This window comes from Erinaceus europaeus, chromosome 8, assembly GCF_950295315.1.
Source record: "Erinaceus europaeus chromosome 8, mEriEur2.1, whole genome shotgun sequence".
Lineage (NCBI taxonomy): Eukaryota > Metazoa > Chordata > Mammalia > Eulipotyphla > Erinaceidae > Erinaceus > Erinaceus europaeus.
The window spans coordinates 403,583-430,996 of record NC_080169.1 but is presented as its reverse complement, the minus strand read 5'-3'; the positions used below and the strand labels follow the sequence as shown (position 1 = coordinate 430,996).

The window sequence follows — 27,414 nt, the reverse complement described above, 5'->3', positions numbered from 1 at the left end:
GTGTGTGTCTGTCCCATGTCCTAAGGGTCCGGTTCTGTGTGTCTGCCCCGTGTCCTAAGGGTCCGGCTCTGTGTGTCTCTCCCGTGTCCTAAGGGTCCAGCTTTGGTGTCTGCCCCATGTCCTAAGGGTCCGGCTCTGTGTGTTTGTCTTGTGTCCTAAGGGCCCGGTTCTGTGTGTCTGTCCCGTGTCTTAAGGGTCTGGCTCTGTGTGTCTGTCCCGGGTCCTAAGGGTCCGGCTTTGGTGTCAGTCCCGTGTCCTAAGGGTCCAGCTCTGTGTGTCTGTCCCGTGTCCTAAGGGTCCGGCTCTGTGTGTCTGTCCCATGTCCTAAGGGTCCGGCTGTGTGTGTCTGTCTTGTGTCCTAAGGGTCCGGCTCTGTGTGTCAGTCCCGTGTCCTAAGGGTCCGGCTCTGTGTGTCTGTCCCGTGTCCTAAGGGTCCGGTTCTGTGTGTCTGCCCCATGTCCTAAGGGTCCGGCTCTGTGTGTCTGCCCCGTGTCCTAAGGGTCCGGCTCTGTGTGTCTGTCCCGTGTCCTAAGGGTCCGGCTTTGGTGTCAGTCCCGTGTCCTAAGGGTCCAGCTCTGTGTGTCTGTCCCGTGTCCTAAGGGTCCGGTTCTGTGTGTCTGTCCCATGTCCTAAGGGTCCGGCTCTGTGTGTCTGTCCCATGTCCTAAGGGTCTGGTTCTGTGTGTCAGTCCCGTGTCCTAAGGGTCCGGCTCTGTGTGTTTGTCTTGTGTCCTAAGGGTCCAGCTCTGTGTGTCTGTCCCGTGTCCTAAGGGTCCGGCTCTGTGTGTCAGTCCCGTGTCCTAAGGGTCCGGCTCTGTGTGTCAGTCCCGTGTCCTAAGGGTCCGGCTGTGTGTGTCTGTCCCATGTCCTAAGGGTCCGGTTCTGTGTGTCTGCCCCGTGTCCTAAGGGTCCGGCTCTGTGTGTCTCTCCCGTGTCCTAAGGGTCCAGCTTTGGTGTCTGCCCCATGTCCTAAGGGTCCGGCTCTGTGTGTTTGTCTTGTGTCCTAAGGGCCCGGTTCTGTGTGTCTGTCCCGTGTCTTAAGGGTCTGGCTCTGTGTGTCTGTCCCGGGTCCTAAGGGTCCGGCTTTGGTGTCAGTCCCGTGTCCTAAGGGTCCAGCTCTGTGTGTCTGTCCCGTGTCCTAAGGGTCCGGCTCTGTGTGTCTGTCCCATGTCCTAAGGGTCCGGCTGTGTGTGTCTGTCTTGTGTCCTAAGGGTCCGGCTCTGTGTGTCAGTCCCGTGTCCTAAGGGTCCGGCTCTGTGTGTCTGTCCCGTGTCCTAAGGGTCCGGTTCTGTGTGTCTGCCCCATGTCCTAAGGGTCCGGCTCTGTGTGTCTGCCCCGTGTCCTAAGGGTCCGGCTCTGTGTGTCTGTCCCGTGTCCTAAGGGTCCGGCTTTGGTGTCAGTCCCGTGTCCTAAGGGTCCAGCTCTGTGTGTCTGTCCCGTGTCCTAAGGGTCCGGTTCTGTGTGTCTGTCCCATGTCCTAAGGGTCTGGTTCTGTGTGTCAGTCCCGTGTCCTAAGGGTCCGGCTCTGTGTGTTTGTCTTGTGTCCTAAGGGTCCAGCTCTGTGTGTCTGTCCCGTGTCCTAAGGGTCCGGCTCTGTGTGTCAGTCCCGTGTCCTAAGGGTCCGGCTCTGTGTGTCAGTCCCGTGTCCTAAGGGTCCGGCTGTGTGTGTCTGTCCCATGTCCTAAGGGTCCGGTTATGTGTGTCTGCCCCGTGTCCTAAGGGTCCGGCTCTGTGTGTCTGTCCCGTGTCCTTAGGGTCCAGCTTTGGTGTCTGCCCCATGTCCTAAGGGTCCGGCTCTGTGTGTTTGTCTTGTGTCCTAAGGGCCCGGTTCTGTGTGTCTGTCCCGTGTCTTAAGGGTCCGGCTCTGTGTGTCTGTCCCGTGTCCTAAGGGCCCGGTTCTGTGTGTCAGTCCCGTGTCCTAAGGGTCCGGCTCTGTGTGTCTGTCCCGTGTCCTAAGGGTCCGGCTTTGGTGTCAGTCCCGTGTCCTAAGGGTCCAGCTCTGTGTGTCTGTCCCGTGTCCTAAGGGTCCGGCTCTGTGTGTCTGTCCCATGTCCTAAGGGTCCGGCTGTGTGTGTCTGTCCCGTGTCCTAAGGGTCCAGCTCTGTGTGTCTGCCCCGTGTCCTAAGGGTCCGGCTCTGTGTGTCAGTCCCGTGTCCTAAGGGTCCGGCTTTGGTGTCTGTCCCATGTCCTAAGGGTCCGGCTGTGTGTGTCTGTCCCGTGTCCTAAGGGTCCGGCTCTGTGTGTCTGTCCCGTGTCCTAAGGGTCCGGCTCTGTGTGTCTGTCCTGTGTCCTAAGGATCCGGCTCTGTGTCTGCCCCGTGTCCTAACGGTCCTGCTCTGTGTGTCTGTCCCGTGTCCTAACGGTCCTGCTCTGTGTGTCTGCCCCGTGTCCTAAGGGTCCGGCTCTTTGTCTGTCCCCGTGTCCTAAGTGCCCGGTTCTGGGTATCTGCCCCGTGTCCTAAGGGTCCGGCTGTTTGTGTCTGCCCCGTGTTCTAAGGGTCCGGCTCTGTGTGTCTGCCCCGTGTCCTAAGGGTCCGGCTCTGTGTGTCTGCCCCGTGTCCTAAGGGTCCGGCTCTGTGTCTGTCCCCGTGTCCTAAGGGCCCGGTTCTGGGTGTCTGCCCCGTGTCCTAAGGGTTCGGCTGTGTGTGTCTGCCCCGTGTCCTAAGGGTCCGGCTCTGGGTGTCTGCCCCGTGTCCTAAGGGCCCGGTTCTGGGTGTCTGCCCCGTGTCGTAAAACCTTCCTGTTTCTGCCCCATATCTGCCTTTCCCCCCCGCTCCCCCCAGTGAGCAGGTACGTGTGGAAGCTGCGGCAGCAGCTGGGCCGCGACTCCAGGTTCATCCTGTGCTACGCGCAGAGGGAGGAGCTGCCCTTGGAGCACATGTACACGGACACCGTCATGGAGCTGGTCGGCTTCCAGGACGAGAGCCTGGGCCGGCTGGACGGCCCGGCCGGCCTCCTGGACCGCAGCTCGGGCGTCCTGAGCGAGCTGGGCGAGACGGTGCTTGTGTCGGGCGACGCGGGCGCGGGCAAGTCGGTGCTGCTGCAGCGCCTGCAGGGCCTGTGGGCCGAGGGCCGGCTGGACGCGGGGCTGCGCTTCTCCTTCCACTTCCGCTGCCGGACGTTCAGCTGCTTCCGGGAGGGCGACCGCGTGAGCCTGCGGGACCTGCTCTTCCGCCACTTCTGCTGCCCAGAGCAGGACCCCGACGAGGTGTTCGCCTTCCTGCTGCGCTTCCCGCACACCGCCCTCTTCACCTTCGACGGCCTGGACGAGCTCCACTCCGACCTGGACCTGAGCCGGGCGCCGGACGCCTGCTGCCCCTGGGAGCCCGCGCACCCCCTGGTCCTGCTGGCCAGCCTGCTGGGCGGCCGGCTGCTCGGGGGCGCGGCCAAGGTGCTCACGGCCCGCACGGGCACCCCGGTCCCGCGGCGGCTGCTGCGCAAGAAGGTGCGGCTGCTGGGCTTCTCGCCCGAGCACGTGCGGGCCTACGTCCGCAGGATGTTCCCGGGCCGCGGGCTGCAGAGGCGCCTGGCGGACCACCTGGAGGCCAGCCCCAGCCTCTGCGGCCTGTGCTCCGTGCCCCTGTTCTGCTGGATCGTCCTGGTCTGCTACCGGCACTTCTACGGCGTGTCCGACAGCTGCCTGCGGCTGCCCGAGTGCTCGGTGACGCTGACGGACATCTTCCTGCTGCTCGCCGAGGTGCAGCTGGACAGGACGCGGCCCGGCAGCCTGGTGCAGAGGAACACGCGCGGCCGGGCCGAGACCCTGCGCGCCGGCCGCGACGCCCTGCTGGCCCTGGGCCGCGTGGCCCACCGGGGCCTGGAGAGGAGCCTCTTCGTCTTTGGCCGGCAGGAGCTGCGGGCCTCGGGGGTCCGGGAGGGCGACCTGCAGCTGGGCTTCCTGCGGGCCTTGCCGGGGCCGGACGAGGCGCAGCCCGCCTACGAGTTCATCCACACCACCGTGCAGGCCTTCCTGGCCGCCTTCTTCCTCGTGGCGGACGGCAGCGTGGGCACGCGGGACATGCTCCGCTCTTTCCGAGAGTGGGCGCCCCCGGGGCGGGCGGCCGGCGCGGGCTCCTGCTTCCCCCCGCTCCCGTGCCTGGGGGGCCGCGGCGCGGCGCGGGAGGAGCCCTGGAAGAGCCGGGATCACCTGCAGTTCACCAACCTCTTCCTGTGCGGGCTGCTGTCCAAGGACAGGCGGGCGCTCCTGCGGCCCCTGGTGCCGGCCGCCGAGCTGCGGAGGAAGCGGAGGGCGCTGTGGGCCCGCCTGTCCTCCAGCCTGCGGGCCTACCTGGGGAGCCTGCCCCGCGTCCGCTCGGGGGGCTTCAGTCAGGTGCAGGCCATGCCCACCTTCCTCTGGATGGCCCGCTGCATCTACGAGACGCAGAGCGAGAAGGTGGGGCGCCTGGCGGCCCGGGGCGTCTGCGCCGACTACCTCAAGCTGACCTACTGCGACGCCTGCTCGGCCGACTGCAGCGCCCTGGCCTTCCTGCTGCACCACCTGCGCCGGCCGCTGGCCCTGGACCTGGACAACAACAGCCTGGGTGACTACGGCGTGCGGGAGCTGCGGCCCTGCTTCAGCCGCCTCACGGTCGTCAGGTGGGGCCGCCGGGCGGGGCAGGCGTGAGGAGGAGGTGCCCCTGCCCTGCCCCTGCCCTGCCCCTGCTCCTCCTGCCTCACCCCTGCTCCTCCTGCCCCTGCTCCTCCTCCTGCCCCTGCAGCTGCCCTGCCCCTGCCCCTCCTGCCTCTGCCCTGCCCTGCCCCTGCTCCTCCTGCCTCTGCCCTTCCCTGCCCCTGCTCCTCCTGCCCCTGCCCTGCCCTGCCCCTGCTCCTCCTGCCTCTGCTCCTCCTGCCCCTGCTCCTCCTGCCCCTGCCCCTGCCCTGCCCCTGCTCCTCCTGCCCCTGCTCCTCCTGCCCCTGCCCTGCCCCTGCAACTGCCCTGCCCCTGCTCCTCCTGCCCCTGCCCTGCCCCTGCTCCTCCTGCCCCTGCTCCTCCTGCCCCTGCAACTGCCCCTGCTCCTCCTGCCCCTGCCCTGTCCCTGCCCCTGCCCCTGCCCTGCTCCGGGCAGGTGCTGACGGACAAGCTCAGGGTGGTGGAGGGCGAAGCAGCGGCTTCAAAGGCAGGCGTGTCTGGACGGCCCCGGCTGGTGCCCGTGACCACGTGGCCTGAGCTCTGTGAGCCTGGGCGTCACCCCAGGACTGAGGTGATGCCTCCCAGCCTCTGCAGTCGGCATTCGCTGTGCAGTGGTACCGTGCCCTACAGATATTTTTAAATTTTTTAAATTATCTTTCTTTATTGGATAGAGACAGTCAGAAATCAAGAGGATAGAGGGAGGTAGAGAGGGAGAGAGAAAGGGAGACGCCTGCAGCCCTGCTCCATCACTTGCAAAGCTTTCCTCCTGCAGGTGGGGTCCGGGGCTCGAACCTGGGTCCTTGCGCACTGTAACATGTGCGCTAGCCAGGTGCGCCACCACCCGGCTTCATCTCATCCTCCTAAGCGCCTTGCAAAGTAGGCCATCGTTGCCTCCATTTTGGCAAGTGAGGAAAATGGAGACACAGAAGTTAACATGTTGTATCTTCCATGAAAATTCTGTGTCCCCATCCTCCCAAAGATAGGCGCCATAGTTCTCACAAAGTCTTAGAGGCAAGTTTGCTTTTTTCTTCTGGGGTTGTGTGTGTGTGTGTGTGTGTGTGTGAGAGAGAGAGAGAGAGAGAGAGAGAGAGAGAGAGGGAGGAGAGATCATGTCTTTTAGTTCTCTAGATTCCATATTTGATAGTTGTTTTTCACCCTTTATTTCGATAAGCATGGTCTCCTCTAGCTCCATCCGTTTTATTCCGGAGGACACAATATCATCTTTTTGATTGCAGAGCAGTATTCCACAGAGTATATACCTCATAGCTTTTAAAAATGCTTCATTATCTTTTAAATCATATTTTTGTTAGGTAGGACAGCCAGAAATCAAGAAGGTGAGGGAGATAAGGAGAGAGACAGACACCTGCAACACTGCTTCACCACTCACAGAGCTTTCCTGCTGCAGGTGGGGACCAGGGGTTTGAACCCGGATCCTTGAGCACTGTGACGTGTGCCACCGACCAGCCCTGTCTCCTCTGACTTCTTTATCTAGCCACCTGCCGACAGCCAGCCGGCTTCTGTGTGGGGCGGTTTAGATTCTCTTGTTGTTGTTGTGTTTGGTTTCCCTTCGCAAGGCCTCACTGCTCCCGGCTGACTTGTTCTCGTTCAGATGGAAGGAGACAGAGATGAGGGGAAAGAAAGGCACATCGCCAAAGCCCCCCCCCGCGTGGCCCAGTCGGCTTCCGAGCTGGGGAGGAGCCCCGGGGGCTGAGCTGTTGCGCCGGCCCTCGGGAATAGCTCTGGTCTGTCCTGAGCTTGCTGGGCACCTGCCCGCTCTGGTCCGTGCTGCAGGACGTCGGAGCGACTCCCCTAGCCCGCAGACCCCGCAGAGTCCCGCACACTTCCAACCAGCGTCACTGGGCAGGCGTCAGGCGTGGACCAGGGGCGGTGTGCACAGGTGACCTTCCTGTGCCCTGATGCCGCCGTGTGGAGCCAGGGCCGTGCTGACGCTCAGCCCTGCCGACGGGGCGCCTAGGAGTGCGGTTGGGCGGACTGATGAGTAGGGCTTTTCAGGCCTCTGCTCTCCAGGGACAAGTCCAGCTCCCGCAGGCTTTTGGGTCCTGACAGAAGTCTTTTTAAAAACGTAATGAATTATTTTATCATTACCTCCAGGTTTATCTCTGGGGCTCAGTGCAAGCACTGTGAACCCACTGCTCCTGTTGGCTTTTTCCATTTTATTGGACAGGACAGAGAGAAATCGAGACGAAGGGAAGACAGAGGGGGAGAGAAAGACAGACACCTGCAGACCTGCTTCACCGCCTGTGAAGTGACCCCCCTGCAGGTGGGGAGCCGGGGGCTCGAACCGGGATCCTTATGCCGGTCCTTGCGCTTCCTACTATGTGCACTTAGCCAGTGTACTACCACCTGGCCCCCATCTTTTGTTTTAATGACAGATACAGAGAGGAGAGACAGAGACACTAGAGCCCTGCTCAGCTCTGGCTGATGGTGGTGCTGGAGACTGAACCCAGGACCTTGGAGCCTTGGGCAGGAGAGTCTATGCAGAACCACTGTGCTGTCTCCCCAGCCCGTCACTTTCTGTTTTCAGACTCAGCGTGAACCAGATCACTGATGCCGGGGTGAAGGTGCTCTATGAAGAGCTGACCAAATACAAAATTCTCACCTTCCTGGGGTACGTATCTCTTTTTAAAAGATTTTATTTATTTATTAATGAGAAAGGTAGGAGGAGAGAGAAAGAAGCAGACATCACTCTGGCACATGTGCTGCCAGGGATCGAACTCAGGACCTCATGCTTGAGAGTCCAAAGCTTTATCACCGTGCCACCTCCCGGACCACTGGGGTTTGTGTTTCTCAGGAAGGCTGGAGAGTGACAGTGTGCCCCCGGGGTGGATGCCGTGACCCTGGCACCAGGAGGAGCTTGGGGCTGGGAGGCTGGCTGTGTGTCTGTGTGTGTGTGTGTATGTGTGTGTGTCTGTCTGTGTGTGTGTCTCTGTGTGTGTGTGTCTCTCTGTGTGTGTGTGTCTGTGTGTGTGTCTGTGTGTGTGTCTGTGTGTCTGCCTGTGTGTGTGTGTGTCTGTGTGTGTGTCTGTGTCTCTGTGTGTCTGTGTCTGTATGTGTGTGTCTGTGTGTGTGTGTGTGCGTGTGTGTGTGCACGTGTGTGTGCACGTGTGCGTGTGTGTGGTTTGGAATGGCCGCTTAGGATCTGTGACAGCCGTGTGAGGAACTCCTGCCTGTCTACTCCAGGTGGGGAGAGTGAGGCTCAGGTAGATAAGGAGCTTGTCTCGGGTCACAAAGACAAGGCAGCCGCAGGGCCTTGGAGGCCCGGCCCCGGAGACGCCACGTGCCTGCCTCTCTGCTGTCCGGCCTGGCTTCTAAGAGGAGAGAAGCGAAGGCGGGCTAACGAGCGGCCTGTAGGAATGACGGCGTCTCAGAGCTGTGCTTTCTCTTGAAGCTTGTACAACAACCAGATCACCGATGTCGGAGCTGGATATGTCGCCAGAATCCTGGAGGAATGCAGAGGCCTCACACACGTCAAGTGAGTGGTGTGTGCGCACACGCGCCTCTCTCTTCCCCTCTGCTGCGCCCGCACCCTTCCTTACTCCAGGAGTCAGCGGCACCGCGTGAGCTCCCCGGCTTCTGTTGCCCTGGGACTGTGCGGTCAGACTGGCAGACCTTGCCAAAGGACAGGTGGCGATGGGCCCTGGGCCTGGGAGGTCCCTGTGCCGCTGGGGGCGGACCGTGTAGTCTCGCTGCTTAACTGCGGACAGAAAGGCCACAACGATCACTCTTCTTCTTTCTTTAGTATTTATTTATTTGGCCTCCAGGGTTATCGCTGGGGCTCGGCGCCTGCACCGTGAATCCACTGCTCCTGGAGGCCATTTTCCCCATTTTGTTGCCCTTGATGTTGTTACTACTGTTATTGTTGCCATTGCTGTTGTTGTTAGAGAGGACAGAGAAATGGAGAGAGGAGGGGAAGACAGAGAGGGGAGAGAAAGACAGACACCTGCAGACCTGCTTCACCGCCTGTGAAGCGACTCCCCTGCAGGTGGGGAGCCGGGGGCTCGAACCGGGATCTTCCACCAGTCCTTGCGCTTTGCACCATGTGTGCTTAACTTGCTGTGCTACTGCCCAGCCCCCTCTTTTTAATTTTGTTTATTGTCTTTATTTATTTGATAGAAACAGCCATAAATCGAGAGGGTAGGGAGAGAGACAGAGAGACGCCTGCAGCCCTGCTTCACCACTTGCAAAGCCTTCCCCTACAGGTGGGGGCCGGGGGCTCAAACCTGGGCCCTTGTGCACTGTAACCTGTGCGCCACCACCCGGCCCTGACAACCGCACTTCTTTCTTCTTTCCTTTTTCCCTCCCCACTGGGGCACTGGACATGATTCCGTAGTCCTTGGAGAAATCCCCGATCCTTTTTCATTGAGAGAGAGAGACAGGAAGGAGGCAGCGCAGCCCTGCTCTGGAGGCTGTGTGCGACGCTGAGGGCTGAGCCCGAGTCTCCTCCCAGACCCCTTTATCTCTCCGACGACAGAACACTTTAAACAGGGCGCCCTGTAAGCTGCAGAGACACAGCTCCTGGTCTGAGCTGGCAGCCCTGGTGTCAGAGAAGGGTCTCTTCTCACATGCAGCAACAGGGTAGGCCAGCTCCCTGGGCCTCTGGTCTGGGCCACTGATCCCATTCACGGAGGCTTCTCCCTCCCAGCAGCCTAGCATCTCCCAGAGACCCCACATGCTAGTCCTATCAGCTCGGAGGTTGGGGACTCACCCTGTGAGTTTGGAGAGGATGCAGACATTCCGGTGACTACGTCCACCTCTGGGCTAATAGCTCAGCCCTGAATGGAAATATGGAGATGCCCTGTGGTGCGGGGGCAGCGCCGTGGGCATAGACATGGCAGGGGGGGGGTGTTCCCCTCTGCTGATGGAAGCGAGTGGCCAGTCATGACCTTCAGCCGGGAGGCTGCCCAGGGCTCACCTCCCCCGGGGCTGGAGGGCCTCCGTGCTGGAGGAGGGCGTCTGACCTTGAAGGCCCTGCACCCTTCTCTCTGCAGACTGGGAGCAAACAAAATCACCTGCGAAGGGGGGAAGCGGCTGGCCGTGGCCGTGAAGAATAGCAAGTGGATCGTGGATCTTGGGTGAGTGTGGGGCTGCGGCTCCCTCCCGCCCGCTCTGTGCAGGACCTGTGGCCGACACCGCAGAGACCTCTGGGGCCAATCTGCAGGGAGAGGCAGCCTGCGGGATTGCGGCTTGTCCACGGGGACGGCAGGAGATGGGGAAGGCCCGGATGGACCCCAGCTGGACCATACGGGCTTTCTTTTACTTGATTCTTGCCAGAAGGTTGTATTGCCAGCACAGGCAGAGAGGGCGCTGAGTGCCACCTGTCTGTGGTGCTGTGTTTCCACGGGGAGACGTTGAGGAGGAATCATGTGCACATCGCACGCATAGTGCACACCTGTTCTGCACACACAGCTGTGTGGCAATAAAAACAGTGAGGCTGGCCTGGAGGAGAAGCTGGCCCACTCCTCCATCCCTCCCTGCCCCCTCGTTTAGGGTAGGCCTAGCACAGACGCAGAGGCCTCCTCAGACACGGAGCACAGGTGTCAGGCAGCAGTGGGCAGGCCTAGCACAGGCCCAGAGGCCTCCTCAGACACAGAGCACAGGTGATGTCTCTCTTTTTCTCTCCTCTCTTTCTCCCCGTCTTCTCTCAATTTCTCTGTGTCTTGTCAAATCAAAAGGAGCAATTTCTCTGTCAGGAGCAGCGGTTCCGTAGTGGCTTAGTGCCCGACCGAGCCCCAGAGACAACCCTGGAGCAAAAATAAAGAGTGTGGCTCTGTGTGCCGGCTCATCTCCCTCAGGGTGCTGTGTCGTGCGCACCTGTGGGAGGCGTGCCGCAACCCCTCCCTCTAAGGCTGAAGCAGCTGCGCTGTGTCTTTCCCGCTCCCCTGGGGATGGCCCCTTGGGTGGCTTCGCCTTTTGTCTGCTGCGCCCGCTGATCTCTGAACACACGTGAACAAGAATCTCTTCGAAGCGCTGCTCTCGGGGGCTGGTGGAGGCACTCCTCGTAGAGCCCACACACTGCTGTGTGAAAGGACCCAGGTTCGAGCCCTGCTCTCCACCTGCAGAGGAGGGGAGGTTCCCGTGCAGTGCTCCAGGTGTTTCTCCTTCCTGCCGGCCTGCTTCCCTCTCTCCCTCCTTTCCTTCCTTCCTCCCTCCCTTCCTGTCTCCCTCTCTCCCTTCCTCCTTCCTTCCTTCCTCTCCCTCTTTTCCTTCTTTCTTTCCTCCCCTCTTCTCTCCCCTCCTCCCTCTTTCTCTCTTTGCCTCATAACCTCTCTGAGCGGCAGTCCTGGCGGCAAGGTGAATAAAGCCATGCGGGCGCCGGCTTCAGTGCTGGTGCTGAGTGAGCGGACGTGGGTTGCTGGGCCATGTGGCCGTTCTGTGTGTCTTGTCTTGTTTGTCCCAGAAGTCTGTTCAGCTCTAGCTCATGAGCAGTGGATTTTTTTAAAAAATTATTTATTTTTTCCTTTTGTTGCCCTTTTTTTATTGTTGTAGTTGTTGTTACTGATGTCGTCGTTGTTGGATAGGACAGAGAGGAATGGAGAGAGGAGGGGAAGACAGAGAGGAGGAGAGAAAGATAGACACCCGCAGACCTGCTTCACCGCCTGTGAAGCGACTCCCCTGCAGGTGGGGAGCCGGGGGCTCGAACCGGGATCCTTATGCCCGTCCTTGCACTTTGTGCCACGTGTGCTTAACCCGCTGCGCTACCGCCCGATTCCCAGGTTTTGCTTTTTTTTTCTTTAAGGGGCTGAGCCTGGGACTTGGGAGCCTCAGGCACAAGGCTCTGTGCGTGTGGCTGTGTCGCTCCCTGCCTGCTCTGCGCTCACGTTGCTGAGGAGCTGTCCTCCCGCTTTCCACAGTCCTGCGCCATCTGCCTTCTCGCCGACGCTGCACCAGACCAGTTTGTGTGTTTTTTGCGTTCTTGCCCACACTTGTTACTTTCTATTTTTTTGGTTGAAACCATGCTACTGAGTAAGGTGTGGTTTTAATCTGAGAGCCCTTTCATATTGCTATGAATACTTTTCTGATTTTAAGAGGAATGCAGGGAAGTACGTTGTGAACTATGAGGGTGAAGACCTAAAGACAGCATCTCCAGAAATAGCTCCTGTTACTACTTGGGGCCGGTCAACTCTTATTTTCTCATGGCCTCTGTTCACTTTTTTGTCATTGTTGCTGGGTTTCACTGCACAGAACCGACTCTTTCCAGCACTGCCGTGAGAGGCAGAGAGGCTCCTGCCATCTGTGGAGTCAGACTCAAGCCTGGCCACACCATAGCAAAGCAGACACTCTGTCCAGTGAGGTGGCTTGTTGTCCCTGTGCTATTTCTTTTTAATAGCGATCAAACCATGTGCAATTTCATTCTACCTTTCTATAAAGCTTGTTTTATTAGTGATTGTAAGATTGTTAAGATCACAGGGGTACAATTCCACACAGTTCCCACCACCAGAGTTCCCTGTCCTCTCCCCTCCACTGGAAGCTTCCCTGTTCTTTATCCCTCTGGGAGGATGGACCCAAATTCTTTATGGGGAGCAGAAGGTGGAGTTCTGGCTTCTGTCACTGCTTCTCCGCTGGACATGGGTGTTGGCAGGTGGACCCACACCCCCAGCCTGTGTCTGTCTGTCCCTAGTGGGGCAGGGCTCTGGGGAGGGGAGCCTCCAGGACACATGGTGAGGGCGTCTGCCCAGGGAGGTCAGGTCGGCGTCATGTCTACTCTTTACTTGACCTCATGTCACGTGTCTTCTATGCTGGTAAATGCTCGATACCATACAATAGAATAATATACACACTGTTCTAACACAAACGCTGGCATATAGTGGTACTAGCAGTCGAACCAGGGACATCAGAGTCTTTAAAACTTATATATTTCATTTATTTATCTTAATGAGAGAGACATAAAGATGAAGGGAGACAGGAAAGAGAGACAGAGAGAAGGAGAGAGAGAGAGACCAGGGCACTGCTCAGTTCTGGCTTATGGTGGTGTTGGGGATTGAACCTGGAACCTCAGAGCCTGAGACACAGAAATCGTTTACATAACCACTGTGCTATCTCCTAAGCCCAGTATACACTTTTCTTTTTTTTACTCGCCACCAGAGCTGACACAGGGAGGGGCTGTGTGCTGGCGCTCTGACTCCACTGCTCCCAGTGACCATTTTCTCCCTATTTGATTAGACAGGACAGAGAGACGTTGAGGGCAAAGACAAGGAGAGAGACAGAGAGAGAGAGAGGGACCTGCAGACCTGCTTCAGTGCTCATGAAACTTCCCCTTCAGGTGAGGACCAAGGGCTCGAACCCAGGGCAACCAGGTGCACCACGACCCAGCCCCCGGACACTCCTTCTTTATTTTTCTGACACTTATTATTATTATTGCTTAAAGACAGAGAGAACTTGAGAGGGGAAGGGAGACAGAGAGGCAGAGAGACCCCTGCAGCCCTGCTTCAGCACTCGTGAAGCTTTCCCCCTGCAGATGGGGCGAGGTCTTGAACCCGGGTCCTTGCACACTAACGTGCTTAACTAGAGGCAGCGCCACCCAGCCCACCATTTTCCAAATAGGAGGCGAGAGACAGAGAGACACCTGCCGCCCTGCAGGTGGGTTGTGGACGGAGCCCGGGTTTTGCCCGCGGCAGCGGTGTGCTCTCTGGTGTGCTCAGCAGCCTCGGCCCCGCTGACGGTCCCCTTGGAGCGAGACGTAGAGCAGCTCCCTCAGGGGCTCGTGGCGGCGGGCAGGCATCCGGGCGGGCCGTGCAGAGAGCGGGGAGCTGGGCTGACTGCTCCCGTCTCGTCTCCTCTCCTCTCAGGATGTGGGGTAACAGAATTGGCGATGAAGGAGCAAAGGCCTTCGCAGAGGCTCTGAGGAACCACCCCAGCTTGGGCTTCCTGAGGTAACCGCGCTGCGTTTGGGGGCCAGCGAGGGCGGGAGGCCCCCCAGCCTTCCCCACGGCACTGACATTTGCAAGGCGGCGACGCGCCTGGCTGAGCGCACACACCACAGTGTGCAAGGACCCGGGTTCAAGCCCCGATCTCCACCTGTGGGGGGAAGCTTCACAGGTGGTGTGGCAGGGCTGCAGTCTCCTCTCAATTTCTCTCCGCTCTATCAAATAATAAATAAGATTTTTTTTTAAAAAAGAAGGGGCTGGGCAGTGGCACATTGGGGTTAAGCACACATAGTACTAAGTACAGGGACCTGGGTTCGAGCCCCTGGCTCCCCACCTGCAAGGGGAAGCTTCACGAGTACTGAGGCAGGCTGAAGGTGTCTCTCTGTTTCCTCTCCTATCTCAGTTTTTCTCAGTCCAATAAAATGGGGAAAAAAGCGGTCACTGGGAGCAGTGGACTCATAGTGCCAGCGCCAAGCCCCAGTGATAACCCTGGAGGTAAAAAAAAAAAAAAAGGAAAGAAAGAAAGAAAGAGAAAAGTAAAGGTAGAGCTTTGACTTGGAAGGGGCCGGCGGTAGAGTGTCACGGCAGCTTCTGGTCCTTGTGCCCTGTGGGGAGGGAGGGAGTCTCGTGCTCGGACAGAACTGGGGAGAGACACTGGGAGCAGCTTCACTCCTTCCCCGTCCTCTGGGTGTGTCTTCCGCCCCATGAGTAGAACTCTCCTCCCCAGCCCTCCTCGGGCCACTGGCCAGTCCTCCGAGCCTCGGGCATCCCCACCGTCTGTGCCCGTCACAGCGCGCAAGGAGTCCAGGCTGGATTCCTCAGGACAACCGCGGAGCCCTCTCCAGGCCTTGCTGAAGCCGCATGTCCTGTCCGCCCCTCCCTGGGCCATCCCGTGCCTGTCCTCGTGGTCTGAGTGTGGGCTCTGGAGCAGCCGAGGCTGGGCGGGCGTCTGCCGTCCGGGCCGGTGCTTCTGCCCCATTCAAGTCAGCAGGGCTGTAGGTGGGAAGCTCTCCTGGCTGCCTGGGTTGCTCTCCGTCCAGGACGCATCGGCGATGCCCCACCTCACGTGTGTCTCCCTACAGTCTCGCATTCAACGGCATCTCCGCAGAAGGAGGGAAGTGTCTTGCACAAGCCCTGCAGCAGAACACGGCTCTAAAAACATTCTGGTAATACCACCGTCATGTCAGAGCTGGCCGGGCCTGGGTCTCAGGAGCTCACCCCAGGGCTGTGCATGTCTGAAATTGCAACTGAAAAATTGCTTCTCGAGGCTGGGGGTGTGGATCCACCTGTCAATGCCCAGGCGCAGTGGAGAAGCAATGACAGAAGCCAGAGCTCCCACCCACCTTCTGCTCCCCAAAAAGAATTTGGGTCCCTGCTCCCTAGTGAGGGAGAGATGGTGGAGGAAGATGCCCAGAGGGCTCTGAACCCCAACTCCATCAGGACCCGGAGAGAGGGGAGGGAAAAGGGAGGGACGTGTGGATGGAGTACCAGGTGTGGGTGTGACTTGGAGAGGGAGAGAAGACGCCGCCATGGGATAAATGGGCAACTACAGACAGACAGTCGTAGGAATAACAATCGGCCCGTATCTGCAGCCTTAGCAGAGCTGCTGGAGCTCCCAGTGGAGGGACTGGGGACACAGTGGGGATGGTGCGGAGTGGTGCCCCTGTTGTCTTGTAGTTTTGTGAATCAGTATTAAATCACCAATTAAAAAATCTAAAAAAAATATGTCAGGAGCATAGTTTCATGAAAAGTAAATGCCTCTCACTGGGAAAGCTGTAGGTTCTTCCTCAATAGTATAGTAGGAATTTCCCTCCAGAGAAGAGACTGGTGCCGTGCAGAACACAGATGAAGTGGCCGTAAGTGGGGGCTGCCTGGGGCTCAGGAGAGGATGGGCGGCCCTGGGCTCAGCCTTCTCCCTGCTCTCACAAAGCCTCTTCCGCCCATGTTGGTTGGCCTCTGTGTCCCAGGTCACCCGCCACCTGTGGCGGGGAGCCCCCGTCCGTCTCCCCTCCCCTTCTGCACTGCAGGGACGCTCCGTGCGCCTCGTCCTCCGGCAGTGGCTCTCCTTCCTGCTGTCCCTTCGAGCCTTGGCATGGGCTCTGTGCTCACCTGTTCTTTGCTCATTCCCTGTATCCCGTTCCCCTTCTGGCTGAGGGCTCGAGTCCTCGCCCTGTAGCTTCCTCTCACAGCCCAGCGTCCCGCGTGGTGGTGCAGTGAGAGTTCTCACGACAGGTCTGCCAGCCGGTAGAGGCGTCCGCAATGATTCCGGCCTGGATGTAACTCATCTCATATTACAGCAGGGTCCAGTCCGGTTGATAACTAGAGCTTCTAGCCCTCTGTGTTAACCCAGTGACGTACAGTTTTAAGAAACGTCGAGAGGCTGCGTGAACTCTGTCGCTGGACCTGGGCCCTGACACCTGGGCTCAGAGGAGAGCACGTCTCGCTGCACAGTCAGCAGGCTTTCCCAGGTGTTTCTGCCACCCCCTTGGGGACGTGCTGTCCGCAGCCTTCAGGAGACTTGGCAGGCGGAGGCAGGAGCCGAGGGCACAGAATCTTTATTTTTGTGGGTCCCTGTCTAGCACTTCGCACCATGTGCGCTTAGCCCGCTGTGCTACCGCCAGATACCCCATCTTCTGTGAGGTCTGAAGGTTATGCAAGGACTGAGTAGGATCTAGGTATCTGTGCCACATGAAAAGGCCGAGAAACAGGAGCTGAGGTAAAGGGATTGCACGGCGCAGTGTCTGTGGGCTCCAAAGCTGATTTATAACAGCCCAAACCTGGAAGCAGGGCAGGTGTCCAACAACAGAGCAGTGGCTGAGGCAGGTGTGGCCAGTAGAAACAGTGGAACACTACTCAGCTGTTACGAATAATGAATCCACCGTCCTTACCTGTGTTCTCTTCTCTCCGGGTCCTGATGGAGTTGGTGTTCAGAGCCCTCTGGTCGTCTTCCCCTGACATTTCTCCCCCTCTGGGAGTCTAGACCAGAATTCTTTATGGGGAGCAGAAGGTGGGAGTTCTGGCTTCTGTCACTGCTTCTCCACTGGACATGGGTGTTGGCAGGTGGATCCACACCCTCAGCCTGTGTCTGTCTGTCCCTCGTGGGGCAGGGCTCTGGGGAGGGGAGGCTCCAGGACACACGGTGAGGCCACGAGGCTGGGCCCTGCTGAGCAGGCACTCTCCATTGTTTCAGGCTCACCAAAAACGAGCTCAATGATGAGGCAGCGGAGTGCTTGGCAGAGATGCTGAGGGTCAACCAGACACTGGAGCATTTATGGTGAGTCCCCTGCACACTGGTCGCTCTGGAAGGCCTTTCTGAGGTGCCACACAGATGCCATCACACTGATACATCTGCAGAGCACACAGTCCGTGGGCTCTGGTGTCGCCACTGGAGCACACGCCATCAGGCCTCGCTCTTTGTCTCTTCCTTTCTTTTTTAAATGTTATCTTTTATTTATTTATAAAAAGGAGACATTAACAAAACCACAGGATAAAAGGGGCACAACTCCACACAGTTCCCACCACCAGAACTCCGTATCCCATCCCCTCCCCTCCCCTGATAGCTTTCCTATTCTCTATCCCTCTGGAGCATGGACCCAGGGTCACTGTGGGATGCAGAAGGTGGAAGGTCTGGCTTCTGTAATTGCTTCCCCGCTGAACATGGGTGTTGGCAGGTGGATCCATACTCCCAGCCTGCCTCTCTCTTTCCCTAGTGGGGCAGGGCTCTGGGGAAGCAGAGCTCCAGGACACACTGGTGGGGTTGTCTGTCCAGGGAGGTCCGGTTGGCATCATGGGAGCATCAGGAACCTGGTGGCAGAAAAAGAGTTCAGCTAGAAAGCAGAGCAAATTGTGGACTAATCATGAGCCTAAAGGCTGGAATAGTGCAGGTGAGATTTGGGGTCTCCGTTTCGGAAAAAGCTGGTAGATCTACTTTAGGTTTATTCCACAGGGCCCGGGATTCTACCAGTCTTTGGTGGAGTCTGACATCGAGTTTGCAGTCAGTGCTCATTCTAAGACAAGCTTGCCTGCTCAGCTACCCAGGGCTGCCCAGGCTCTACACACATCAGAAAACCACCCCTTTTCTCCTTACATGCCTGAAGCCAAGGACACCCACCTATGGGCTTACCTGCCCTGGGCACTCTGTGCCGGTGGGGTGATTGAGACGTGGCTTCTTGCCTGCGGCCTGTCTAAGACGTCGGGGCTCACGTGGTGTCTGGCACATACCGCTGCTTCACAGCCGGAGGCCCACCCTGCGCAGTGGCCACTGGCTTGAATGGCTACGGGCACTGGCGTCTGGGCCTTGCTGCCATTCAGCTGCTAGTTAGCTGGCCTCCCTGTGCCTGAGTGCGAACATGCTTTTCTCAGGAGATACAAACTCACACATGCTCGCTCTCACACACATAGATGGTTACTGGGTCATATCATCACTGTTGCTCTTGTCTAAAGAACTGTGAGAATAGTTTCTTTTTTTTTTAAATTGTAAAGGTATTTCTTTATCATCATCATTATTCTAGTTGTTATTTTGCCGCCAGGGTTATCACTGGGGCTCGGTGCCTACACTACAAATCCACTGCTCCTGGAGGCCATTTTTCCCATTTTTTGTTGCCCTGTTGTCCTTGTTGTTGAACTGGAGAGAAATCGAGAGAAGAGGGAAAGACAGAGGGGGAGAGAAAGACAGACACCTGCAGACCTGTTTCACCACCTGTGAAGCGACCCCCCTGCAGGTGGGGAGCTGGGGGCTCGAACCAGGATCCTCATGCGGGTCCTTGCACTTCACACCATGAGCACTTAACCCGCTGCACTACCGCCTGCCTGCCTGCCTGCCCCTTTTAAAAATCATCTTTACTTATATAGTGAATAGAGATAGCCAGGAACTGAGAAGAAAGGGGATCTAGAAAGGAAGAGTGAAAGCAAGACCCTGCACCCCTGCTTCACCACTCACAAGCTTCACCCCTGCAGGAGGGGACCAGGGCCTGAAACCCGGGTCCTTGTGCGCTGTAATGTGTGCACTCAGCCAGGTGCACCACCACCCGGCCCCTGATGTATTTATTTTTGCAGGACAAGGGGAAAAGGTTTCTTGTTATTAAGACATAATAAGATTGGAGTGGGGCGGGTACTCAAATCAGCTTCCCAGTTGTGGATTTTGAAGCAAAATAATTTAGTTTTGATGAAGTCCAATGCATTTCTTCTTTGGCTGCTTGTGATTTTAGAATCTTAGAAATCATTGCCTCATCCAAAGTCTCAGAGATTGATGTCTAACTTCTCTTTCATATCTAGCTATGTTGGGTAGTATGCCACCTCCCCCTGGCTTCTGCTTAACCATATGCCTATACAGGGATTTACTGATCCCATTCAAAGCTTTGGTCTATTTACATAAATCACTTTTACATTTACATAAAGCACTCCCTCCAGGGCATTGGTGGTTCAGTGATAGGATTCTCGCCTGTTCCGCCCCCTCCTTGTCACACTCTGATTTTCACCAGTCACTTTTCGCTCCACCCTCTCTATATCACATCCTGTTTCCACCCTACTTGGAGAGTATAAAAACAGCTGCTCTTCTGATTAAAGACACTTGGAAATTGCTTTCCGGCTCGGCTCCGAGAGTTCCAGAGTGTATCTCCTGCGGAAGTTAGTGCGGCACGAGTTCCTGATCCCTCTCCCACGCAGCAGCCTAGATCGGCTCCAGTTGAGTTCTCTGCAAGCCAGAGAGCACTAGCTCGGGAAGGAGCCCCCTCAGGCCATCCCGGCAGAGCTACAGTTTCCTTCTTACATGTCTGTGTTAGAGACATTTGGAGTTCATTTTGTATGTGATCTGAGGGGCAGGGTTCCAGTGTCATTCTTTTTCTTAAATTTATTTTTATTTATAAAAAGGAAACACTGACACACAATTCCCACCACCAGAACTCCATATCCCCTCCCCTCCCCTGATAGCTTTCCTATTCTTTATCCCTCTGGGAGCATGGGCCCAGGGTCACTGTGGGGTGCAAGCCCCATCAATCTGGCCCAGGGTCATTGTGGGGTGCAAGCCCCATCAATCTGGCCCAGGGCCCGTGTCTGTTCACATCCAGCACAGGATTCTGTGTGGCCTCTGAGTCCCTGTCAGTCTGAGCTCACAGACCATGGTCACAGCTGGGAACATTCTAGGCTGCTCTCATGTCAGGACCCGTCTTCCTCGAGGGGCAGAGCAGGCTGACCGGCCTCCCTTCAGAGAGCGGGGAGTCCCCACCATGGCTGCTCTGCAGTGAGGGCAGGTCCTGGGGAGGCCCCAGGAGGGCTTGTGATGATGTTCCTGATGGACGTGACCAGTGATGGTGGAGAGCGGGTCTGTGAGAGGTCCAGGCCCACTGTGTCTATATTTGGCCGGTCCTTTGCGTGTAGATTTTAGGTTGCCTTGTCAATTTCTGAGAAAAGCCAAAACAAAACGAAACCAAAACCCAAAGCCAAGCGAGTGTGGCACTTGTGCATCGTGTCATTTCCCCTTTCTTCTGGCCTGTGGCTCCCTCATGCTCTCCTGTGGGTGCCAGTGCCAGGCTAGAGTGGCTCACGTCCTGGTGTCCTGAGAAGAGGCTGCACTGTCGTGGGAGAAGCCGACTCAGCTTCTCTGCAGACTCAGCTCCGACTCAGCTTCTCTACAGCCCGCCCTGCGCCCAGCAGTCAGCAGGACCAGAGAAGGGAGCTGCGATGGACGGAGTGACTAGAGCCTTGCAGCATTTCAGTGGCCAGGTCCAGAGGCGGCAGCTGCGATGGAGGGAGTGACTAGAGCCTTGCAGCATTCCAGTGGCCGGGTCCAGAGGCGGCAGCTGCGATGGAGGGAGTGACTAGAGCCTTGCAGGATTTCAGTGGCCGGGCCCAGAGACGGGAGCTGCGATGGAGGGAGTGACTAGAGCCTTGCAGCATTCCAGTGGCCGGGTCCAGAGGTGGTAGCTGCGATGGACTGGACGGAGTGACTAGAGCCTTGCAGCATTCCAGTGGCTGAGTCCAGAGGCGGCAGCTGCGATGGACGGAGTGACTAGAGCCTTGCAGCATTCCAGTGGCCGGGTCCAGAGGCGGTAGCTGCGATGGACTGGACAGAGTGACTAGAGCCTTGCAGCATTCCAGTGGCCGGGTCCAGAGGCGGTAGCTGCGATGGACTGGACGGAGTGACTAGAGCCTTGCAGCATTCCAGTGGCCGAGTCCAGAGACGGGAGCTGCGATGGACGGAGTGACTAGATCCTTGCAGCATTCCAGTGGCTGGGTCCAGAGGCGGCAGCTGCGATGGACTGGACGGAGTGACTAGAGCCTTGCAGCATTCCAGTGGCCGGGTCCAGAGGCGGTAGCTGCAATGGACTGGACGGAGTGACTAAAGCCTTGCAGCATTCCAGTGGCCGAGTCCAGAGGCGGCAGCTGCGATGGAGGGAGTGACTAGAGCCTTGCAGCATTTCAGTGGCAGCAGCACTCCACACTCACTTTTACGCCCTGTTTCTGCTCCCTCTGCCTGTGAGGGCTGGCGGCTCAGAGCCCGGGTCTGGGGAGGGGGGCTGGGGTCCTGGGCCAGGTCTGGGAGGGGGCTGGGGTCCTGAGCCAGGTCTGGGAGGGGGTTGGGGTCCCGGGCCGGGTCTCGGAGGGGGCGGGGGTCCCGGGCTGGGTCTGGGAGGGGGCTGGGGTCCCGGGCAGGCCAGAGCAGTCACCTGACTGCTCCATGTGCTTGCTGGTGACGGCCAAGGAGTCCCCAGCACTCCTTGGCGCCATGGTAGAGAGGGAACCAGTTCTCGCAGGGGCCCACCTGGTTAGACGCACAAAGTACTAAGCACGAAGACCCCCAGGAAGATGCAGGTTTGCCCACCTGCAGGGGAGGCCCCATACTGGATGCAGGGCAGTGTCTGTGTGTGAGGGGAGCTGGAGACCCCACACTGGGTGCAGGGCAGCGTCTCTGTGTGAGGGGAGCTGGAGACCCCATGTTAAATGCAGGGCAGTGTCTATGTGTGAGGGGAGCTGGAGACCCCACACTGGGTGCAGGGCAGCGTCTCTGTGTGAGGGGAGCTGGAGACCCCACACTGGATGCAGGGCAGTGTCTGTGTGTGAGGGGAGCTGGAGACCCCACACTGGATGCAGGGCAGCGTCTGTGTGTGAGGGGAGCTGGAGACCCCACACTGGGTGCAGGGCAGCGTCTGTGTGTGAGGGGAGCTGGAGACCTCACACTGGATGCAGGGCAGTGTCTGTGTGTGAGGGGAGCTGGAGACCCCATGTTAAATGCAGGGCAGTGTCTGTGTGAGGGAGGGTAGCAGGCGGAGACTGTCCCTCTCAGAGAGCAGCTCCTTCTCAGCGTCCACCTCCCCCGACCGCGCCATCTCCGGCTGCCCCAGGATCCGAATGGGTCAAGTTCCGCAGTAGCTTTATTCCAGAGCCTGTAGGACTGGGGAGCGAGGCTGGGATGAAGCGTCGAGCCCTCACTGCCCAGTCCTCCACTTGTCGCCTCACCGGCTCCGAGGCAGAGCTGCCCGGTGTCTGAGACGTTGCCCGGGCCTCCGGCTCCCAGGCCTGCAGCGGTCCTTCTCCACTGGGAAGGGAGTCGGTGCCGGCCCCTCTTCTCTCCTTCTCAGAGGTCGCTGAGGACATGGTGGCATCACAGACCTGTGCTCCCCACACCCCACAGAAGAAAATCGCCCACTGGGGTGAAGCGCACACATCATGGTGTGCACGGACTCGGGTTCAAGTCCTGGTCCCCAACTGCAGGGGAAAGCTTCCCGATTGGTGAAGCAGGGCTGCAGGCCTCTCTCCCTCTCCCTCCCTCTTCCTTTCCCTCTCTCCCCGTTTCTGTCCTCTCTCGATTTCTCTCTACATCTATCCAATAACAAGTAAATAAAAATATTTTTAAAAATAATAGCCAAAGGGGAGTCGGGCGGTAGCACAGAAGGCTAAGCGCACATGTCGCAAAGCGCAAGGATCCCGGTTCGAGCCCCCGGCTCCCCACCTGCAGGGGAGTCGCTTCACAGGTGGTGAAGCAGGTCTGCAGGTGTCTGTCTTTCTCTCTCCCCTCTCTGTCTTCCCCTCCTCTCTCCATTTCTCTCTGTCCTGTCCAACAGTGACATCAATAACAACAATAACTACAACAATAAAACAAGGGCAACAAAAGGGAAAATAAATAAATATAAATAAATATTAAAAAAATAATAATAATAGCCAAAAATAAAAAATGAAAAGACTGCCGTGCCTTTCTCCAGCCGCTTGGAAGGAGCCATCACACTGCCTGCTCCTGGATGGGTCTCCCTGAATTAGTTGTTCACACTGGTGGCCTCTGAATATTTTTAATATTTTATTTACTCCTGCATTGACTAGAGACAGAGAAATCAAGAGGGAAGGGGAGAGAGAGAGGTGCAGCCCTGTCTCACTGCTCGTGAAGCATCTCCCCGTAGGTGGGAACCAGGGGCTTGAACCCGGGTCCTTGCGCCATATTTTTGCGTGGCTACCTGTCATGAAGTTGTCTGCCTTGCATGTCCCTATCTGTGTGCCCTTCATTCTGGCAGGCCCAGTCCAGGCCATCTCAGCCGGACCAAGTGCCCGAGCTCCGCTCCTCCCCGAGCCCGTCTCTCCTCCTGCCTCGCCTTGGCGGCTCCCCAGAGCAGGGCTGGCCTCCCGGTCCTGTGTGCTTGACACGGGTGTGGTCTTCTCTCAGGCTCATCCAGAACCAGATCACAGCCAAGGGGGTCGCCCAGCTGGCAGCCGCACTGCGGAACAACACCGGCATCGTGGAGATATGGTGAGACCCACCTGCCCTGGCGGCAGGGGAGGGACCGGCTACTCAACACTGAGGACAGGGTGGAGAAATTCTTGCTTCGTCCCCTTTCTGTCTGTCCTGTAAATGTAAGGCAGGCAGAAACTCCCAAGATGTGGAAATGGAGGCCCTGGTCAAGGGCCCACCCAGGAGATCATCTGCAGGTTGGGCTCAGATGGCCTGACTCCATCGTCTGTGCCCTGTCCTCGGACAGACAGTCCCAGAAACACGTTCCCATGGGTGGCCCTGGAGTTGGTGTGTGGACGACACCCTGGACTCTCAAGTGGGAAGTCGCAGGTTTGACCCGGCCTGGCCTGTGCCAGACGGCGCTCTGCTTCCCTTCCCTTCTCTCATTAGTAAGTACAAAAAGCTTATTTATCTAGTTATTGGATAGAGACAGAAATTGAAAGGGGAGTGGAAGAGAGGGAGAGAGACAGAGAGACACCTGCAGCCCTGCTTCACCACTCCTGAAGCTTTCCCACTGCAGGTGGGGGCTGGGGGCTTGAACCCGGGTCCGTGTGCACTGCAATGTGAGCATTTAACCAGGTGTGCCACTGTAACTGACCACCTAAACAGCAGAAGTGCTAGCCTGAAGTTTTGAGTCTATTCCTCTCGTTTCCTGGGCTTTCTGGAGTTCAACAAATATGTCTAAGACTGAATTCGTGCTGATTTCTGCGTTCTCAGATTCTCACTTCCGCTAGGGGCAGGAGACCACATCATTGGGGCTTGGGTCTCTATAACAAGCAGTGTTTTCAGATTCGTGGCATTTTCAGGGCCAGGGTCCGTGCTGGGGAAACAGCCGATTACAGGAAAGTGGTTCTGGACGTACCGGGTGCTGGGCTGTGGCAGAGGAGCCTGTGTCTGAATGCCGGGCTCCTCGGTGCCCTGGGACGTGCCCTGCAGAGAGGCTCTGACCTCCAGGAGAACCTGGCACACAGCAGAGCTCAGTTTTCCATGGAGACCCACAGCCCAAGTCCCACTCCCGCCGCTGAGACCCTCCGAGCAGCCTACTGTGCGCCCGGCCCCAGCTGGGGGTCAGTGACTGCCTTCCCAGCCCTGGTCCCCAGTACAGCTCACTCCGACCCTGGCTCCAAAAACAGTGTTACTCTTTCCTTTTTCTCTCTTCTTCTTCTCCTTCTCCTTCTCCTTCTCCTCCTTCTTCTTCTTTTTTTGCCTTGGAACATGTTAATGGATTGCACAGTCAGTTATGGGAGGTTGTGATGGGCAGTATTTTCACGCCCAGGCTCTGCTCCTGGAGTCACCCCACTTCCTGCTGACTGGTCTGCAGACACCGGGCAGGAGAGGAACAGGCCACGTGGAGGCAGTTTGCAGGGGGCAGTTGGCCTCTGCTTCCCATCAGCGGGCTGGTCAGGGCAGCTGTGAGGAGACGCAGCTCTTGTGGTTCTGTCAGACCTTGAGCTTCCCCTTTCCCTTGTCACCAGAGCACTGCTCTGCTCTGGTTTATGGCGGTGCTGGGCATTGCACCTGAGGGCCTCAGGCATGAAAGCAGGACCACTGTGCTGTCCCCAGCCCTATTTTATCTTTAGATACAGAGAGAAAGTGAGAGAAAGAGGCCACAGCACCAAAGCTCCCTTCAGTGTGGTGGGGCGCAGGCTCAGGCCTGGGTTTCCCACAGTAGAAAGCAGTGCGCTACCCACTGAGCTACCCGCTGGCCTTTCAAGGTTGGAAGTGTGCTTTCTGCCACTTCCCAAAGAGCGTCCTACGAGTCATGCTAGCTGCACGCGCTGGAGAGGCCCGGGGAGGTGCACTGGGTTGCGTGCATGTTACCAGGCACAGGGACTTGGGTTCAAGTCCTGGGTCCCCACCTGCAGGGGGGAAGCTTCGTGAGCAGTGAAGCAGTGTCTCTCTCTCTCTCTCTCTCTCTCTCTCTCTCTGCCTTCCCTCTCAATTTCTCTCTGTCCTATCTAGAAAGAGAGAGAGAGAAAGGAAAGAAAGAGGGAGGGGAAGGAGAAATGGCTGCCGGAGTGGAGGACTCGTCCCTGGTGTCACTAAAAATAATCATGTGATTTAATTTGAAAAGAGCACAGCTTGGCGTGTGTGTGTCAGCACCTCACATCTCACGGGGTCCCTGGCTGTTTTCTCCAACAGCGTAAATGGAAACTTGCTGGGGCCCGAGGAGGCGAAGGTCTTTGCAAGTGAGAAACGGATCGTCTGTTCCTGACAGGATGCTGTTGAGCACGCAGGGCCCAGGAGAGCCGCTCTGAGCGCCTGCCGGGGGCCGTCCTGCGGCCTCCCTCTGCAGACTGCCGGCATCCGGGCCGCTGCTCTGACCTTCCAGGAGACACGCTCTCCTGAGCCGCGTGGTTCACTCCAGCCGTAGTAGGAAGAGACGAAGCACATCGGGATTGTGTGTGTCTGAGATGAGAGCAGGGAGACTTGGAGCCTACGTGCCGGGGCTGACGCGCCGGAGCCGCCACTGCTGTCCTCGCTGAAGACTCAGGGACGGGGCCCAAGCGGGCGCCAGGCTTGTTGGACAAACTGTGCCTAACGAGTAAGAAGTGTTTTACTGGGGCCGGGCAGTGGCATGCTGGGTTAACGCAGGCGGCGCAAAGCGCAGGGACCGGCGTGAGGATCCCAGCTCGAGCCCCCGGCTCCCCACCTGCAGGGGAGTCGCTTCTCAGGCGGTGAAGCAGGTCTGCAGGTGTCTGTCTTTCTCTCCCCGTCTCTGACTTCCCCTCCTCTCTCCGTTTCTCTCTGTCCTACCCAACAACAATAGCAACGGCAACAATAACAAAAAACGGCCTCCAGGAGCAGTGGATTCGCAATGCAGGCACCGAGCCCAGCGATAACCCCGGGGCAGAAAATAAAAGATTGTCTTACTGAGATGCTGTCTCCCTCGCAGCACTTGCACTGTGCTGACACCTACCCCACTGTGTCGCCGGGGACTTGTGGGGACTGGGCTCAAGGTTTGTCAAGTGCCAAGGAAAGCGTGTCACGGGGTCTTTCTTTCTTTTTGTCCTTGACCACGCTATCTGTGCCCGGAGATCACAGGCCGCCCGCCTACCTGGTCTGGGACAAAAGACGTTGTTTCGCGCTGCTGAGCCCTACCCAGGGCTCTTGCAAGAATCCAAGACTGGGCTGACTTTTGCTGGAAGGCTGCTCATGGTGGATGGACGTCTTCTGCCCTGGAAAGACAGCCAGTGTCTGCAGTGCGGGCAGACGCAGCTGAGTTTCTTGTCGACACTCCTCACTAGCTGAGAGGGTGATGACAGTTGCAGCCCGGACTCATCAGGGTGCTGGATATGTACCTACCGGGCCGGGTGGTAGTGCGCCTGGTTAAGTGCACACGGTACTGAGTGCCAGGACTGCACAGGGATGTGAGTTCGAGCCCCTGGTCCCCGCCTGCAGGGGGAGAGCTGCACAAGTGGTGAAGCAGGGCTGCAGGTGTCTCTCTGTCTCTCTCCCTCACTATCTCCCCCTCCTCTCTCAATGTCTCTGTCCTGTCCAGTGACATGGAAAGGTGGCCACCAGGAGCGGTGGATTCATAGTGCAGGCACTGAGCCCCACTGACATGGCAGACGTGCTGGGTGCCACCCAGGGGCAGAGAGGTGGCTGTAGCAGGTAACTTGCTCTTTGTCATTCTTGTCTTAATAAAACACTGAGACACTGTTTCTCCTTTTTTATGTTTCTGTTGTTATAGTTATTACTGTTGTTGTCGTTGTTGGATAGGACAGAGAGAAATGGAGAGAGGAGGGGAAGACAGACGGGGGAGAGAAAGACAGACCCCTGCAGACCTGCTTTCTCCTTCTAAGGCCGGGTGGTGGTGCACCTGGTTGAGCGCACACCACAAGGACCCAGGTGGGTTCAAGCCCCCAGTCCCCACCTGCAGGAGGGAAGCTTCATGAGTGTTGAAGCCTGGCTGCAGGTGTCTCTCTGTCTCTCTCCCTCTCTATCTCCCTCTCCCCTCTCAATTTCTCTCTCTCTCTGTCCAATAATAAAATATTTTTAAAAAGCAAAGAAAAAACCCCCACAGAGGTGAGATAAACAGTAGCTGGATTTAAAAAGAGGCAACAGGGGAGGCCGTCAGCAGAAAGGCAGTGGCCAGGCATTAAACCAGCAGGCGCCGTGGCGTGGCAGAGGGGAGCGTGGGAGAAGTGAAGACGAGGATGGAGAGGTTGCGGGGAGGGCACTG

At 57.8% G+C, this 27,414-nt stretch overlaps 1 protein-coding gene across 1 annotated transcript in view; it reads left to right on the top strand.

Annotated features, from left to right (window-relative positions):
• The window catches only part of NOD1 (nucleotide binding oligomerization domain containing 1), a 36,697-nt gene extending 9,806 nt beyond the window's left edge, over positions 1–26,891 (top strand). Inside the window, exons 3-11 of the mRNA XM_060195786.1 lie at positions 2,782–4,594; positions 7,174–7,257; positions 8,038–8,121; positions 9,638–9,721; positions 13,436–13,519; positions 14,596–14,679; positions 16,704–16,787; positions 23,163–23,246; positions 25,371–26,891. Coding sequence (XP_060051769.1) covers positions 2,782–4,594; positions 7,174–7,257; positions 8,038–8,121; positions 9,638–9,721; positions 13,436–13,519; positions 14,596–14,679; positions 16,704–16,787; positions 23,163–23,246; positions 25,371–25,443 — 2,474 coding nt within the window. The 3' untranslated portion in view covers positions 25,444–26,891. The remainder of the gene's footprint in view (positions 1–2,781; positions 4,595–7,173; positions 7,258–8,037; positions 8,122–9,637; positions 9,722–13,435; positions 13,520–14,595; positions 14,680–16,703; positions 16,788–23,162; positions 23,247–25,370) is intronic.
• The last annotated feature ends 523 nt before the right edge of the window (positions 26,892–27,414 follow it).